This window comes from Camelus ferus, chromosome 3 (genome assembly GCF_009834535.1).
Source record: "Camelus ferus isolate YT-003-E chromosome 3, BCGSAC_Cfer_1.0, whole genome shotgun sequence".
Classification (NCBI taxonomy): domain Eukaryota; kingdom Metazoa; phylum Chordata; class Mammalia; order Artiodactyla; family Camelidae; genus Camelus; species Camelus ferus.
In genome coordinates this window covers 79,424,554-79,443,034 of record NC_045698.1, presented here as the reverse complement: position 1 = coordinate 79,443,034, position 18,481 = coordinate 79,424,554, and the positions used below count along the sequence as shown (strand labels likewise).

The window sequence follows — 18,481 nt, the reverse complement described above, 5'->3', positions numbered from 1 at the left end:
CCTCGGAGCTGCCCCATCGCTGCTCTCAGAAACAAGCCGGCGGAGCTAAATATCCAGGGGCGGGTAGCTCCTACGCCCGCTGCCGGCAGCGGGCTGCCAGCCGGGCAGAGGCACCCTCTAGCCACACCCCTTTTCCTGGCCCCGCCCCGCCACGTCCCCCAAGCTGGCCCCGCCCCTCGGCCCAGGCGGCGGCGTAGGTAGAGCAGACGCCTTGCGAGCTTCCACGTACACACTCCAGCGCCTCTCCCCGCGGCCTGGCGAGAGCACATCCGGGTCGCTGGAGCAGGTGCCTCAGGCCCCGCCCCGCCAGCCCTTGTCCCGACTTCCGGCCGTCTCGGGCCTTTTCCGCTTGTTCTCTACCGGCTCTGTCTCTGCTTCCCGGGTCGTTCTCGGCTCTAGGCCCCAGCCCTTCAGCACCCCTTCCCCGTACCGAGCGACTCGCTCCTCATCCCAAATCTCTCCGAGGCTCCGAGCAACTCTGCGGTGCGTCTTCGCGGTGCGGCTCGGGCCGAGGCCTGCCGTGCGCAGTGAGCCCGTGCAGACCTGACCCTGCGTCTCGCCGCAGCTCCGTTGAGGCCGCCGCCTCGGGATGCCCCGGCCGGGGTCCGCGCAGCGCTGGGCGGCCGCCGCGGGCCGTTGGGGCTGCAGGCTGCTCGCGCTGCTGCTGTTGCTGGTGCCAGGGCCCGGTGGCGCCTCTGAGATCACCTTCGAGCTCCCCGACAATGCCAAGCAGTGTTTCTACGAGGACATCACGCAGGGCACCAAGTGCACCCTCGAGTTCCAGGTACTACGGGCTCAGGCAGGCCCGGGCCCCAGCTCGCGGTTCCAGGGTTGGGGCCGCAGCGTACTAGGTGCCCCCCTCCTGTCTGTGTGTGTTTATTCTTTACCTAGTTTAAGAATCACCTCTAGGTAGCTGATGCAGGACATTTGGCTTTCCTCTCCGAAACTTTGCGCAAGCAAGAGACATTTAAGACCAGATACTAGGATATGTGAATTCCAGAAATGCTTCCTGTGGCTGTGACTTTTCCTTCCATTTCCTTTAGTTTAAGGCCTTTTGAACTTCCTTCCTTAGAAGAGTCTCCTTTAAAAAAAAGTTACTTGCTTTCTATCATGCCCAACGGCAGACCCCCACTCTCTAATCTACACCTCCTCTTCAATCAAATTTGAAGTGCTGCCAGTATCTAACTCCATTGCTTTTCAGGTTTTCCACCGATATTAGGACTATTGGTTAATTCCTTATCATTGGAAGAGCTCCATTCCGGACTAGATGACCATTTGCTAAGAGTGCTGTGGAAGGAATTGCTGTGATAAATAAGAGGCCCCTTCTCATCTAGGGGATTATATAAAAATGTTTATTAAACAGAATGTAATTTCTTAAATTGGTTAAAACAATCTTTACTGTGTTTCTTTTTTTGTTGGTAGACTTATTTAATATATTTGAACAGCTTGTCAGTACGAGTTGCTGGTGACACAGAAGTGACCAAAACAGATAGGGACACTGTTAATCATTCTTGATTCCCTACCCATCCTACCCTTCTTTTCTTAATTAGTACCTGCTCATTCATCAAAATTGTGCTTTAAGAGCAGAGACTAGGTCATAAATGGTCTCGTCATTGGAATCTGTGAAGGCTTCCTTTAGGAAGTAATTTGAAGCTGAACTGTGAAGGGTGAGTTGTAAATAGTTGGATAAGGGGGAAAAGGGAATAGCCTTTGCAGGGTCACTGTGGTAACAGTGACTGGGAATTTGAAGACCATAGACAGGTCCAATATAGTTGGAAATAAGAAGCCTGAAGAAGGGAGGTCAGCAGGGGCCAGACCATGTAGTGCCCCACTGTCCGATTTAAGGACTTTAGTTTTTCCTGAGACTATTAGAAGCCATCAGGGTGTTGTAGGCAGTGCAGTGACAAGACCTAAATATTCTTGGTGGCTGTATGGATGAATATTAGCTATGCAGGTAGGGAAGATACTACAGAGAGTTGCAGAATAGATACAGAAGACTGATTAGGAGGCCATTGTATTGGTCCAGGCTGAGACTAAGGTGGTAGCAGTGGGGAAGGAGAAAAGTGAAAGGATGGGAGATATGTAATCGGTACCATCAACAGGACTTGGTGTAGTGAGTGAGGGAGAGGAGGCCAAGGATGACGCTTAGGTGGCTTAACTTCATGGGTTAGGACCAGGAGACAGAAAAGGTGATAGCAGGAATTAAAGTGTCAGCAAAATTTTTATTTATTTGAATTTAACAAACATTTATTAACTTCTTATATGTGCAGATGCTGGGCGTGGTGCTGAGAGTACTATCCTACTACTGTTGAGGGCTAAAAAATTAGCATCTATTATGTGGCAGACAGTATACCAAGCATTTCGAGTGTTATTACATAATAGGACAACTCAGGACAACTCAACGTGAGATGGGTATAGTTTTTATTCCTTTTTTAACTGATGAAGAAACTGAGGCTTCAATAAGTTAAGACCCAAGTCACAAAAATTAACAGGAAGCAAAATCAGTATGCAGTTCCAGCTTCTTAATTACTTTGTTATACTACCACCTAAAGACAAATGTGGCAGAACTTGACCTCAGGGGGCTTACATGGACACACAGTCATGTAATGTGATGTTCAGTGCAATAATAAAAGTACTCAGTAGATACAGCGCTGACTGAAGATGGAGGATCATCAGGGGGAATTTAACTGAGGGGCTGGTGTGTGAGCTGAGTCTAGAAGGATAAATAAGAGTTACTCTTCAAAGTGGTAGAGGGGGAGGATGTGTTTGTTTGGCAAATGTGTTATGTTTGTGAGACTTTATTCCAGTAGGCCTGAAAAGTAGCCTGAGTTGGCACTGAAATACACTGAATAATAGTGTTGCTTTGTAGCTGTGGGTCTGAGGGCTTTAGGGGTAGTTTGTACCAGTTTTTCAGCATCGTTCATTGATAACAGAGATTGATCATTTGTACCTGTTCTCACTGAGAACCCCCAGAGACTCTCCCATCGAGAATGGTTACACAGTAGAAATATGCTTATGTGACCAGCGAAATAGGAAAAACCCAGCCAAGACACTATTTTGGGCTTCCTGGTTCCAAGATATTCCTTGCACGCTTGGGTAGTTCCTGATCTGAGAGGGTATATTTCTGGCCACATCCCTCACAGAGGGAGGACAAAGGAGACCGACCACACCTGACGTCTCCTGACTTCCTGCTGTGAGACAGCTTTTGGCTATGATGTTTTATATTGTATTGTCTTCCTGTAATAAACTATAGATTTGTAACTTGTTGTTTTGAGTCTGGTGTTTCTTTAGCAAACAAACCCTGTGTAACTTGTCACAGTTAGTACAGATGTGGGGCAGAGACTTACTCAGAGAATTTCTGGCATTCTGGTATCTTGCGAACATAGAGTGAGAACGGATGTAAAAGAGGTGCTGAGGTTGCCTTGAGAAGGTACAGGGGAGTGGTATGCCGTTGATAACAGGTTTGGATTTTTCTGGAGGCCACAGGAATTATCAAAAGGTTTTAAATGAAGGTTCAGTGGGGGATGGGGAAGGATGGGAAGTTGCTTCCTCAGTAGACATGTAGGGAGGGAGGTGCTGCTGTCAGCAGGTGGCTGCTACATGTGCCACAAGGCACAGGACAGCACAGCCCCTACACCAAATTATCCAGCCCCTAATTATCGAACTGAGTTTAAAACCCTGGATTAGTGGGAGGAGAGACTGGGTGATGGGAAGACCTTTTAGGGAGTTGTGGCAGTAGTCCTGTCTGGACTGTGGGTTGGGAATGGAAGAGGTGGGGTGAATCTGAGAGAGGCAGTAATATCAAGTGATACCTGTGACTAGTGGACAGGTAGGAACACATAATTTGAGATGATCCTCAGTTTTTCTCTTACGGGACTGGACAGGTTGTAAGGGGTTGCCTTTATTTGAAGTAAGATTACTTATTTTAAAGTTTGATAGAAGAAAAGTGGCGTGGTGATCAGTCCTGGTCCTTTTTAGTTTGTATGTATATTTTGATTATTCAGAGTACAGTGGTGAAGTATGAATAATTGGGTATATAAAATGAAGTCATTATTTCACCTAGAGGAGAGGTTGTTGACTTTTGGTGGGGAGGGGTAAATGCCCAATTGCTAAGACACCGTTTTTATGTCAAACGTTTTATCTGTGTATTAACATTTGGCTATTTTACAGTTCCCTAAGTGCATAGTTATACTTCATTTAGTTGTCAAAATGATCTTGTAACATAGTTCAGTTACTCTTCAGTGACAGAAGGACACGTAAGTAGCTAATCTAATTTGAAGTCCAAAGTTTGATCTCTATGTTCTACAAGTCTAGAATGTCAATATTACGCTAACCCAGAGGATTTCTAGCTTGAAAACAGAAGCTTGAAAATGCATCTCATGGTGGTTGGAACCCTCAAATCCAATGTCTCTTTCTCATTAAACTTTCTCAGGTTGATACATGCCACCTATGTTTCTTCTGTCTCCTCTCCCTCTTTCTTCCCAGTTTTTCTCACATAAGGTGTCCTTTCTCCTCTTTAATCCTTTTCCCCTCTCCTTTCTTATGCCTGTCCAGTTACCTCACGAAAAAAATCTCTCCCTCCTTTGTTTATTTGTATAACCCAAATGGCCCAAATTGTAACAGATTAAGCATAAACCCTTGAAAATAGCTCCAGAATCCTCTTCAGAAGTTTTCACCTACTCCTGGCTTTCCTTTCATATGCTTGCCCTTAAATACTGGCTTTCAGATGAGCCGATTTGTTTGTTTTTGTGTTATTCTGCTTTGGTTTTGCTTTAATCACAGGTGTTTAAACAATATAGCTTAATTGTTTGTTTCTCTTGGAAACAAGTTTGTAAATGATGATACATTCTTAGACTAGCCCACATGTCTATTCTGTTCTTAATGTAACTCAAAACAAAGTATGTATCAAATTCCATATAAGTGACCTATAAAAGAACTTAAGAACACAGCCTAGTTGTAATTTGGCAGTAAAATGAGTTTAAGCTCTATAATAGAAGTATGCGTGGGATGTTAGGCTAACGACTGACCTACTTTACTGCTTCACTGTACTGTCTGTGTGTACTTGGATGATGGTAATAGAAAACTAGGTGAAAAAGTTTGGGGAAGGAAAATATGTGGTAGTAAGCTTAAGAGTCAAAGTTGACTATGGCATTGAGCTTCTGCCTCTGCCTCTTACTAGATGAGTAAATCTTGGGTGGATTACTTATCTTTCCTAAATTTCTCAGTTTGTCAAATAGAGGGGAAAAAAAACTCTCTTGTAGGATTGTTGGGAGAATTAAGTGATACAAGAGACCTGCATTAACTAGAACAGTTGTCTGACTAGTTGGTTAGTACCCTCTTTCCCGTCAGGAGGGAATTTGTTCAGTTTACGTAAAGCTTTAGTTGAACTGAAATTTGCCTCTCAAGTTCCATCCACTGGTAGAAATCCAAAAATGTAAAATTGCCTGTGATGGTAAAAAAACAAAAAACGACAACAAAAATCTTACAGCCATTTTAGCATGAAACCTGGTTAATTTCTCAAACTTGTTAGTTACAGTGATCTTTCCATTTTTTTTTTTCTTTTGTAGGTGATTACTGGTGGTCACTATGATGTAGATTGTCGAGTAGAAGATCCTGATGGTAATGTGTTATACAAAGAGATGAAGAAACAGTATGATAGTTTTACCTTCACAGCCTCCAAAAATGGGACATACAAATTTTGCTTCAGCAATGAATTTTCTACTTTCACACATAAAACCGTGTATTTTGATCTTCAAGTTGGAGAAGACCCACCTTTGTTTCCTAGTGAGAACCGAGTCAGTGCTCTTACCCAGGTAATAACAAGTCAGCAATATGTTTATATGTCCAAAGGGGGAAAAAAACATAATTTAACATGCATTAACCACTGATGAATCACAGAATTTTAACATAATCTCTAAGACCTGTCTTAACTCTTATAGTAGATAGGCATTTCACAGAGAACTTCAGGCTTTTTTAAAGAGGACCTTTGTTAAGGAATTTTATGAACTTTTAAATATGAAGAAAATAAACATTAAAACATCAGTAGCAAAGGAAATTTAAAAGGCTAGACAGTACTCCAGCATTTTGAAGCATTTTCTGTAATTCATGGAGGAACATTGCTATCATAAATTAGCAAAATGATGCCTTAATGAATATATTTACTTTTATACCAGTATTTAGTGTTACTCATACTGCTATTACAATAACTTTTGTGTAACTGAAGGTAAAATATTCAAGAGTTATAGTAAGTCAAGTAACAAAGATAGTTAAGGAAGCTAAATTGGGTTTTATTTTGAAGAAGAGCTTAATGAGGGAAAGAGCTGAAGAAATTTAAAGTCATTGAACAAATACGGCTCAGGTGATAAGAAGGGCTGTTTTCTAGTTCAAATACAGTGTGAGCTTAAGAGTATATCTAAAAGATAATTCACTATCCAAAGGAATTATTTACCACCAACTTGTTAAAACCTTAAATTGACACATATTGTTCCCAGGTTCCAGTTAGTCTCTTGGCCAAAGTCATGTGGTGATAGAGGCATTTTTAAGAATGTGTAACATTTACATTTTTTTTTACACATTTTTAAGAATGTGTAAGAGCCTTAATTCATAAACCTATTGTAAGCATTAATAAGATGTATTCAAATGCTCTTAGTCTTAGACACGTTCTCTTTACTGTAGCATCCTGTGTGAATGGCACTGTGCTTTGTAAAAAGATTTTTCTTTGAGGCCATTGTTTATAAATTATTACTTAACCTTCATACATTTTAATTTGTGTAATGAGATAGATTGCTTTAAAAACCTAAGTAGATAAATGTAAGAAATGAGTGGTAGCAAAGTGTTTAGGACAACTTAGCCTCCTATATTTGTATCACATTTTTAATCTTTTCTTAGTTCTGTTTTTCTATTTTCAAAAAGCTAGTAAATCTCTCTTACAATAGGGATACTTATAAAGCAGCTGTTCATACTTCAGAACTGAAAAAATTACCAGCTAGTACATGTAGAATAAATGATAGAGTTTCATTAAATCACCATTTTGGGACCATTAATCAATAAAATGATGAATCTAGAGTAGGCAGTGATCACCAGTCACTGCAAAATCATTAGGTGAAAGGCTGATGGGGAACTTTGTAACAGATGAATCTGAAATCACCTAACTCTAATAATCATTCACAAATGGAGACATAACTAGATATTATGTGTCTTCTGATAATATGCAGTAAGAACATAACATTGCCTGTAAGGTGTTCCCACCCAGACATTATGCCTGAATCCTATCAAGTCTCTGGCTCCAACCACTAGTTTATAAGAAATACAGAGGATAAAAGGTGCACCAGGGGAATAAAAATTAGCAAAATCCAGAAAGTGGGAAGTGCTGTAGGATAGAGGATTCAGTTTCTTCAACAAATAAATGGGAAGGAGAAAAAGAAGGAAGAGAACCTTAAGATTAAAGAAGATTTTAAAAACATACCAGCTAAATGATTGTGACTTTGTTTGGATTCTGATTTGGAAACAACTTTTGAGACATTTGGGGGAAATTTGAACACTAACTGTATATTTGATAACTTTTAAGGAACTATTAATTACTTTGTGTTACAATACTATTAGAGGTATATTTTTTAAAGTGTTACATTTCAGAAATGTACAAAAGTATAACTGAAATGAGAAAATATGAGATTTGCTTTAAAGTAATTGGAGTGGGGAGGAAGTTAGATGAGTACAGACGAAACAAGATTATCTATGTTTAATAATTATTACATGGCAATTCATTGTACTGTTCTCTATACCTTTGAATATGTATGAAATTTCTACTTTAGAAGTAGAATTTTTTAAAAAAGGAAAACAACACCTTCTCAAAAATAGTATGAATCCATGGAAGTAGTTTTTTAATTTCTATGATTCAGCAGTACATTGTAACCCATGCCCTGTTGTCAGGCTTCAGGAATTCCTTAAATGTCCTGAATTTGTATCAAATCCTTGTTTTTATGCATACATTTCAGGGGAACAATTCTTAGACCACATCCCATTTTGAAAACATATAGAATGCACAGAAATGCTAGAAGCATCTCTCTACCTCTTATTAAAACATAGATACCATTCATTTTAGCACAGTTTTGCCAGTCTTTCATTCCTAGGGGCCAAACAAAACAAGAAGCAAAAGTGTTTGAGTATTCTAATAGGTAAATTCAATTTGTAGACCTTATAATTGCTCATGCTTTTTAAAAGCACTTAAAGGAAATATTTTTATAACTACTCCTTTCGTACTTATTTTGGTAGAACTTTATTAAGTGCTTAAATTATTTTCTGATGTCTGTATTCCTTAATTAAAATTACAACAAACTCATTAAAAAATTTTTAATATGTGGTTTGTGATGTAAAATAAGTATAATATAATACAGCATGTGTTTCATCACCAGGATAAAGTTTTTAGCAGCAGAAGGGTATTAAACTCTGATCTACAACAAAAAATTACACTCTTAACCCTTCTCAAAGCAGATAGTGTAATGTATAAAAAGATCAGGTGTCATTTGATGAAGGCTCACAAACACATTACACAGTTAAAATGAAACTTATGTCCCATTGAGAACTTATATATTGGTGTAGTTGACAGACATGAGGGAGAAGTGGTAAATGTGAAAAAAAAAATCCTACTCTGTCCTATCACTTTAATATTCAACTGTTTTTAAAATAGTGTAATTTTGACTGACTCGATCTTTTTATGCCATATTTGGTTAATTTTTGTATATATGGACTTTGATTCATATTCTTGGTATTGGTCAAATTTACTGACCTGCCGTGCTCTTCCTCCTAATTCTTCCTCTTTGAGAAACCTGGCCTTGAAATTCTGTAGCCGCCAACCATAACTGGTTAGTTTCTCTTCTGCTGTTAGCTCTGTGTTCTGTTTACCAGCTTTCAGGTGCCACAGCTGAGATATTCCACTTTGGAGCAAGCAGCTGCTTCTTGGGATGTCCCGCCTTCCCAGTCGTCCTAGTGGGAATGAGTAGAAGGGCTGCTTTGCCAGGACCACTGACATTAATGGGTGAATGAATGAATGCCAGTTTAATAGAACTTTAGTCAGATGAGGAATTGAGATCAGATTGAAAGAAAAGATGAATGTGCTGGATGGATTGGACAGAAAGTATTAACATACTAACCGAAAATATTTCCTTTCAGATGGAGTCTGCCTGTGTTTCAATTCACGAAGCTCTGAAATCTGTCATCGACTATCAGACTCATTTCCGTTTGAGAGAAGCTCAAGGCCGAAGCCGAGCGGAGGATCTAAATACAAGAGTGGCCTATTGGTCAGTAGGAGAAGCCATCATTCTTCTGGTGGTTAGCATAGGGCAGGTATTTCTTCTGAAAAGCTTTTTCTCAGATAAAAGAACCACGACAACTCGTGTTGGATCATAACTACGTTTTGAGAATTGATGCACCATTGCCGCTGTAATATTGCTGTCCTCTAATTAATTTTAGGTACCGAAGGACTTAATATTGGCAATATTTTTAAAACCTTACTCATACACTTGTTGGGGTGGATGTACAATGCATATCCCCAAGCTGTGGAAAGGACACCTTTTTTATTTGTAAAGGTAGAAACACTTTGGAACTTACTTTGGGCTCTTCATAAATATTCAACCTAATGATCTACTCTTTTCTTGGTTGTTTATATCTACTCTTCACACACTAAACTTTGGTATTTTGATTCCTTTTAGCCATTTAAAAGTACTTTTCTTGTAGGTAGTGGATATTTTAAAAACCTTTGATTTATTGTCCACCTGTGTTGTGGAGGAAGAAAATTGCCTTTTAGTTGTTTATGGTAAATAAAGTTTTGTTGTTAAGAAAACGAATTATGATTAACTGTAGCCCAAGCCCTATTCTGCACTGTTTAATTTTGTGGGGAAAAAAATAACTAGAAATGTTAGTTAATATTGATATAATTTTAAATTGATCCATCATGGTTTAATTTATTTCTTTTGCTTAGAAAGTGTCATTTTTGTTGTTTGGGTTTATTCTATGATCTATAACCAGATATGTTACTTTTTTCATAAAGATACTCTTACCACATAGAACGTAGTATGTTTCAGTAACATAATAGAGCTTATATAGGCCTTAAAAATCAGACTGTTGTAACAGGTAAAAATAAACGGAGAATAATTTAAGACACTTAAGTGGGGGACAAGTGAAATGAGGAAACTTTTACTGAGTTATTGGCACATAATACATTTTTAGTGCTTTTACAAAAAAAAGGTGATCTGTTTCGTTTTAAACATTTGGATTGGCTAGTTCTTGCTCTTTGAGTTATCTGAGTTATTCACATCTTAAATTGACAGTTGTAATATAGTACTGTAAAAGTGCCATACATTTTATCCTGATGGGTGTGATGCACTGAGAAGTTAGTTTCTTTGGTTTCTTCTTTTTTTGTTTTTTCTTTTTTTGCTTTTTTTGTCTTGCACATGTAATTTGTACAATCTCTGGTTAGCAGATCTAAGGTGATTTAAAGAATTAGAGTGCTGTGTGTGTGTTTCTTATTTGATAATCTTCATTGATTGTACTGCATTTAGTGAGTATTAAATAGTGCGTTTTCTGTACACCATAGGGTTTAGACTATATTTGTATTCTATAACTTGTATAGATTGAGCTGATTGAAGTAAGATTTTATTCTAGAATAGAATTCCAGATATTCTAGAATAGAATACAAGATGATACAAAATTGTATGTGTTTAAAGCTTTTATGCTGTTAAAAAAAAAAAAAATGCAACGCTTTTTGCCATGCTTCTCTCCCCCACCTAAAAGTGATGAGTGCTGGGCAAGACTCATGTTGTTAGGACTTTGATATGTGGTACCATGGAATACTGATTGGATAGCAGTTCTAGTTGCTTAGCATCACTGACTAGAAGTTAGCTCTTACTTCCAAGCTGTCTTAAAATGCATATATAAGAGCAAAATGAATTCAGGTAGTCCTGCTTACTAATTTCAGGTGCTACAGCGTAGCAAGGGATGAACATATTTTCAACCCTTTAATTCTAAAGTTTTTGAAGACCAAATAGCTACTCCTTCAAAAATATTTGTCACTGGATTAAGAACTGAAGTTTAAGATTTTGCAGATTTACCTGTTGGGGTTCTGGTATAGGAGTTGTCCTGCAGTTTTATAAGTGTCCCTCTATGTTTAGATTTGCAAATCTTAAACACTAATGTTAGAGTGATTGATAAGCCTGGGCCTATGTTAAATGTCCTTTACTGGTTGCCTTTATGCTCTGTTGTGTTCAGATAGTTACACCGTAATTAAGTGAAGTCAGGTATCATCAGTGTGCCGAGTTTGGCATAGATAATGCAGTTATTTAATCTGTGCCTATCAAAATTTCATGATGTTAGACTATTACCACAAATAAGTTGTGATGAAACTATTGAGATGTATTAAAAGTTTTGAAATCACCACTGTTACCTGTTATAGAAAATAATACCAGCTTAGTTTAGTCTGTTTGTAGCTGGTTAAAGTTTGATGGCTGTCTATACTAAACTAGATATGTATATAAAAGTTAGAAAATACATATCTATCCAGACATGAATATTAAGTAAGAACTTTATTTTCTTCCTTCTACCATATAGTTTGTAGCTCATCTCTTTTCTTTAAGCCTTTCATAACTTGTTGCAACAGTTTGAAATTTCCCAAGTATTTATGTTTGGATGTATGGCTCAGAATACATATTTAAACACCATTAACTGTATATATTTTTAAAGTAGAACAGATAATGGAAAGGGACTTGATATACAAGTTTGTACTAAAATTGCAACTGTGTGAAGATACATTTTAAGATATTACTTTGCTAATAATCTAAACATTCTTTTTTTATTAAACAAATAGTTTGGGGTTCACAACTTTCATCCTGGCTTGATGATAATCAACTTTGAAAACAGTGAACTGAAAAGCAGTTTTATTCTTTGAAAGATTTCATTTAAATCTCTGTACTATCCACTTTTGCTTCAGTTTGTAAATGTGTAACGTTTATGGTTAAATATGACATAGCAGACCCTATGACTATTGTTTTCAGAAATTAAACAAATTGGTATATAAATAATTCAAAGGGGCTTTTCATTTACTTTTGAAAAGAAAAAGAAATTTCTCTAAACATGTTGGTTCTGCAGGATTGCACCAATCAATTCTTGTAGAATAAAAAAAAATCTTTCAACGAACTGACCTCACTTGTTTCTGTCAGGATTTAAAATTTTTTAAAGCTCCTTATCAACTTGCAGCTGGGAGTACAGTTTTGTAGCAAAAGAGTGATAATTTATTTGATATTTCACTGAAACATCTTAAGGACTGACCAAGAAAGTTAAAGAACAGAAATAACAACCTCTAAACCACCTCACTTCTAACCGTCTTTTTGGATTTCTTACTGAAAGTTTGGGTGAATGTGAGTTAAGCCTTCAGTTCCCTAAAAAGCTCTGAATTTTTAGGTAAATGAACCTTAGATTGTATAATGCCAAGTTTTCTCAGTTTTTCCCCCTTTGTAAGATGTTATTCGGGGCATTCTGGTTCCTGTACACAACCCTACAAAAGCAGCAAAGAAATAACAGTAATATAGGTTAACATTTATTGAATGCTTTCCTTGTGCTAGGTACTGTGCCTAGTATTTTATTTCTATTGTCACGTTTCAGCTTTGCAGTAATCCTATGAACTAAGGATATATATTCTTAAGATCTTTATTGTGGTTATGATTCCTGTGCAGTAAACTACACATATTTTAGATCTACAGTTTGATGAGTTTTGATAGATGTATATGAACTAAGGATATTATTCCCATTTTACAGATGAGAAAACGGAGGTGTAGAGAGGTTGTTAAGAATCCTGCCTATATCACAATTAGTAATTAGCAAAGTGTGAACATGAACCATGCCAGTCTGGCTCCAGATCCCTCTTTCTCAACCACTATGCAATACTACCTTACAAACATTAATTAAGGATAGGTCTCTGAAGGGTTAGCAATCTTGATTTCAGTATAGCTCAATAGCTGTTCAGTGTTTGGTTTTGGAATCAGCCAAGTTCAGATCATGGTAGTGTGACCTCCCACAAATGATTTTATTAACTCTGTACATTTCTGCTTCACTTATTACTAAGGTAATATCTACTATAATGAGAATATAATGAGATGTTTATAAACACTTAGGGTTAGTGCCTATCATATATAAGCCCTTAATAAATAATAGCTATATTTTTTATCATCAGTCCAGTTTTAGTCTCTTGATCTTTCTTTAGTTCCTCACTGTAGTTCTTACTGTAGCCTCTATATGGCTCTTAAATGATATGTAACACGAATATGAAAGTCTATCATGTACATAATAGCCTGCCAGAAGTTTCAAAAATTAATAAGATAATCTGACCTCCAGGAACATAGTAGTTGTAGGATGGCTATAAATGCAACTAATGTTAAGTAAGTAATGAAGCAGAATGGACTTGAAGTTTCCAAGACGGAGTTCTAGAGGAGGAAAGACGTATGTAGATCAAAAGACTTACTCGTCAAGGAGTTTTCTTTGTCATCTCCTGGGTGGGGAAGGGTGCATTTTGTCTAGTTAGGCCAGCGGTTGAGTGGATTAATCCCTGATTCAGGGATGTGGGCGTGAATTTTTTGTTACAGATCAAAAACCATTCTTTAACTGTTACTAGTAAAGGTGCTGTTTGATCTGGTGAATAACTTCTCTATCTCAGTTGCTTCCAAATTGTGGAGGAAAATATGGGGATGTTATCCACCAAGTATGCTGTTTTTCAGTCTGCTTTCTCCATTTTATCCACAAGGTAGCATCATTAGGAATGATTACAATCCTTGCTGAAGACAACATTTATTAGAGGTAACATTGGTCTGGCTTAATCTGTTTTTAGTGCTGGTGATTACTAGAGACTACCACTACCTTAAAAAGAAAAGGCAACACGAGAATTTGAGAAGTAATGGTTCAAAGAGTAAAATCTACCCATAAGCCACTATCCATTTTGATGTATTACAGGTATTTTTTTATAGATAGAGATGTTTATTTTTAAAGAATTGGTATTGTCTATAACAAATTTTTAAACTTTTAGAAATTGTGAAATTTGTCATAATATAGAAGAGGGTATTAAACATTTAAAGAGAAATTTACAAAGCACATACTCATAATAATTAATGCTCAGGTTAAGACATGCAATATTGCCAGCACCATAAAAAGATCCTATGTATCTTTTCTAGATCACATTCCTGAATTTCCTCCCTAGAGATAACTAATGTTTTGCTTGTAATGAAAATAATTGTTTTCTTTTCCTTTTTACCAGTTATGTATGCTAGTTCTTCTCAAACTACTTTTTAAAAAATTTCCAAGTTACCACAAACTCACAATACAAACGTGTAAATACAAAATCATGCTTGAATGCTTTGGTAATACTGAATTGCTATCAGCCTTTCTAAATGCTTACTTTCTCTGCATGCTTCCTCTCACTTTAAGTGCTTCTCTCTTCATCAGCCAATAACAGTTCAGTATGGTCACTGGACCACACTCTGAATGGTACTGATGTCTCCTCTCCTGAAAAATGTCTAAAAAAATCAGGCAAAAGTAAACTTTAATAAATAAAGTTTAATGGAGTATTAAATTCTGTTTAATAAATTAGATATTACATGTATTCTTTCGTGACTTTGTTTTGCTACATCATCCGTGTTGATGCATCTGGCTGTAATTTTCATTACTGTGTGGTAGTCCATCATATAAATACATCAGAGTTATGTGTCTGCTCTACTGTGATGGAGTTTTGCTGTTATAAACAAAGCCACTATGAATATTTCTGTATATTATGTTCTGTTACGCGTGTGTATCATCCCTTGAGAATACATCTAGGAGTGGAATTGTTGGCTTACAGAGTATGTGTGTCTTCATCTTTACTAGGTGCCACCTATCTTTCCTAAAGCAATTGTCTGAATCAGTGCTTTCACCAGTAGCAATAGAAAGTTCCATATTTGATGTTGTGAGACTTTAAAACTTTTGAAAATCTCCTGGGTTTATAATGTTGTAAAGGCAGCACTTAAGAATTTCAGAAATAATGGTTCAGAGAATAAAATCCACCTGTAATTCCATTATCCATTTTGATATATCTCAGTTATTTTCATAGATATATGTGTATATTTTTTTTAAAGAAATGGGTATTATACCTCATTGTTGCTTAATTTGAATTTCTATGAAGTTAATTATTTTTTCTTACAGGTTTAATTACCACTTGGATTTCCTCTTTGTGAAGTCCCTGTTCAGATGTTTTTCCCATTTTAAGAAATTGGATGTTTTGGTTAACAGGATTCCTTTACATATTAGAAGACTGATCCTTTGGTTTTAAGTGTTTGGATATCTTCTCACAGTTTCTGTTTGTTTTCTGCCCCTAGTGAAGTATATCAGTCTTTTCCCATATTGTTGGCATTTTTATGTCTTATTTGAGAAATACCTCTCTATCCTGAGATCATAAATATCTTCTCCTGTACCATGTTCAAAAATATGTATAATTTTGTCTTCTACTTGAATTGAGTTCTATGTATGGGATAAGGTAGGTAACCAGGTTTTTTGTTTTTTGTTTTTTGTTTTTTTCTTGAACACATTTCTTTCTCTTTTGATTTGCCATGCCAATTCTGTGATCTATTAAATGCCCATATTTACCTGAGTCTTATTTCTGTTCTATTCCATTGATCAGTTTGTTTATACACCAGGAACATACTGTCTTAATTACTAAAGCTTTAAAAATTATTGATATTTAGTAAAACAGATGTTTATAATTTGTTCTTCAAGATTTTGTCTGCCATCTGTCCCTTGCATTTTATATAAAGTTTAGATTTAGTACAAGTTTCAACAAGACAAAATAAATCTGCTAGGATTTTGACTGGAGTAGTATTTAATGTGTCAAGACTTTCTTCTTTTATAATATTGCATTTTCCATTGAATGAACCTATCCTTTTCATTTCTAGGGCCTTCCTTAGATCTTTTGATAAAGTTTTATAGTTTTATTCATGGAAGTATTCCGTATGTTTTTGTTATGTTAATCTTGTTTTCTTTATGTTTTTTGATGCTATTATCTTTAATTTTTTTGTTGTTGCTGGTGCATGGAAATACAACTTTTAAATTGATTTTTCTATTCAGCATCTTTGCTAAATTCTCTTGTCAATTCTCATAATTTATCTGTAGATTCTTTGGACTTTTTGTGTATACAGTTGTCTCATCTGCAAGTCAGGACACTTTTGTCTTTTTGTTCCTCACACCTTTTCTTTGTTTTTCTTGTCTAATTACAATTGACAGGGACCTCCAGTACAATGTTGAATAGAAGTCATAATAGGCATTCTTGTTTTGTTCTTGTTCTCTAGAAATGCTTTCAAGGTATCCTGTAAACAGTTTATGATTTTTTAATTAAGTTTAGAAACTTTCCTTCTATTCTTTGTTTGCCAAGAGGTTTTTTTTTTTTAAATAATCATAAGTGATGTCAGAGTTTATCAAAAGCTTTTTCTGTATTTATGAGAAAAATAATTGTTTTGCCATCTTTATTCTCTTAATGTGGTCAGTTATGAGGACTGATCTTCTGTTGTTAAACCAACCTTTTTCTGATTTGTTTGTTTTTAATGGCTAGATTTGGTTTGTTTCAAGATCTTTGCTCAACATCAAGATTATACATCCTTATAAAATGAGTTGGAGAGAGGCTTTCTTTCCTAGTTTCAGGACGAGCTTCTACAAGATTTACATTACTTCTTCCTTAAATCTTTTATTAGAAATCTTAGGTGAAGTATGTTTGGTTGGGATCTGGTGTGGTCTTTGTGGGATACTGATTCATTTTTTTTATTATTAATAAGAGTATTTCCTCTTATGGAATATTTCCAAGAATCTGTCCATGTCATCTACATTTTCAAATTTATTAGCACCGTGTTGTTCCAATCCGTTTTTTTAATAATATGTCAGATTTGTACTGTCATCCTCTTCATTCCTGATACTGTTACTTATAGTTACAAATTTATACTATTTATTATATAAGATATTTATATCTTCTTTTTTACTTGTCCAGTCTTAGCAGAGACTCATCACTTTTACTGTTTTTTTCAGAAAGCCAGTATTTTTTCCTTCCAGTTTTACTGAGATATAATTGACATATAGCACTGTGTAAGTTTAAGGTGTACAGCAGAACATTTGACGTACGTACATCATGAAGTGATTACTACAGTGATTTTAGTCAGTATACATCATCATATAGATAATAAAAGAAGAACTTTTATATATTTTTTCCTTGTGATGAGAACTCGAGTTCTTACAACAGTCTTAACAACTTTCATATATAACATATAGCAGTGTACATATAGCAGTGTCAGTTCTCCTAATCATTTTGTATATTACATTCCTAGTACTTATACAACTGAAAATTTGTACCTTTTGACTACCTTCATCTAGGTCCCCCTTCCTCACCCCTACCTCTGGAACTACAAATCTGATCTTCTTTTCTATGCAGTTGTTTGGTTGGTTGGTTGGTTTTTTAAGTAGAATTGACCTACGGCACTATGCCAGTTCCCGGTGTACAGCATAGTGATTCGGTGTTTCCATACATTACAAAATGGTCACTATGGTAAGTCTTGATACCATCTGTCACCACACAGACTATATTCTTCATGTTGTACGTTTCATCCCTATGACATTTATTTTGTACAGAAGTTTGTACCTCCTAGTTTCCCTCACATATTTCGCTCATCCCCCACCTCTTTCCCCTCTGGCAACCACCTGTTTGTTCCCTGGATCTATGACTTTGTTTCTGTTTTGTTATGTATGTTCATTTGTTTTTTAGATTCCACATATAAGTGAAATCATATAGTATTTTCTTTCTCTTACTTATTTCACTTAGCATAATACCCTCTAGGTATTTCTATATTCTTGTAATGGATATTTAGCTCAGATCTGGTGTAACGTATATTTAAAACTACAGATTTCTCTCTTACTGTTCTTTAAAGATCAATGTTAATTTTCTATGCCATGTAACAAATTACCACAAATGTGCCAGTTTAAAACGTATATATTATCTCACGATATCTACAGGTTAAGAGTCTTGGCACAGCTTAGCTGGGTCCTCTGTTCAGGGTCTCACAGGGCTGCAATCAAGTAGTCACCTGAACTGCCTTCTTACCTGGAACTTGGGGGGCCTCTTCCAAACTCATCAGGTTGTTAGCAAAATTCAGCTGCTTGCAGCTGTAGAACTGAGGCCTTTAGCCACTTGAGGCTGCTCCTCTCCATAAGCGCTTCACATCATGACTGGTTCTTCAAGGCCAGCAGGAGAAAATAAGTTGCTTTGATTCTCTTCTTTCAGGGAAGGCTTGACAGGATTCACCCGATTATATCAGAGCTTCTTCCCACCCCTGGAATAATCTCCCTTTCAATAAACTCAGAGTCAACTGAATAAGGACCTTAATTGCATCTTAAAAATCTTTTCACCTTTACCGTATTCTGTTGGTAAGAAGTAAAT

At 36.6% G+C, this 18,481-nt stretch overlaps 1 protein-coding gene across 1 annotated transcript; it reads left to right on the top strand.

Moving 5' to 3' along the window:
* Positions 1-231: 231 nt before the first annotated feature.
* Positions 232-15,089, top strand: TMED7 (transmembrane p24 trafficking protein 7). The gene is made up of 3 exons (XM_014566516.2): positions 232-784; positions 5,568-5,813; positions 9,169-15,089. Exons 1-3 carry the CDS (start codon positions 590-592, stop codon positions 9,403-9,405), a joined length of 678 nt encoding a protein of 225 aa, XP_014422002.2. The 5' UTR covers positions 232-589; the 3' UTR covers positions 9,406-15,089.
* The last annotated feature ends 3,392 nt before the right edge of the window (positions 15,090-18,481 follow it).

What these genes read in the sequence shown, in the direction of transcription:
- TMED7 (XM_014566516.2), top strand. Translation starts at nt 590, where the DNA reads ATGCCCCGGCCGGGGTCCGCGCAGCGCTGGGCGGCCGCCGCGGGCCGT. An exon ending in AGTGCACCCTCGAGTTCCAG is followed by an intron (nt 785 to 5,567) that starts GTACTACGGGCT and finishes TTTCTTTTGTAG; the next exon opens with GTGATTACTGGTGGTCACTA. An exon ending in GAGTCAGTGCTCTTACCCAG is followed by an intron (nt 5,814 to 9,168) that starts GTAATAACAAGT and finishes ATTTCCTTTCAG; the next exon opens with ATGGAGTCTGCCTGTGTTTC.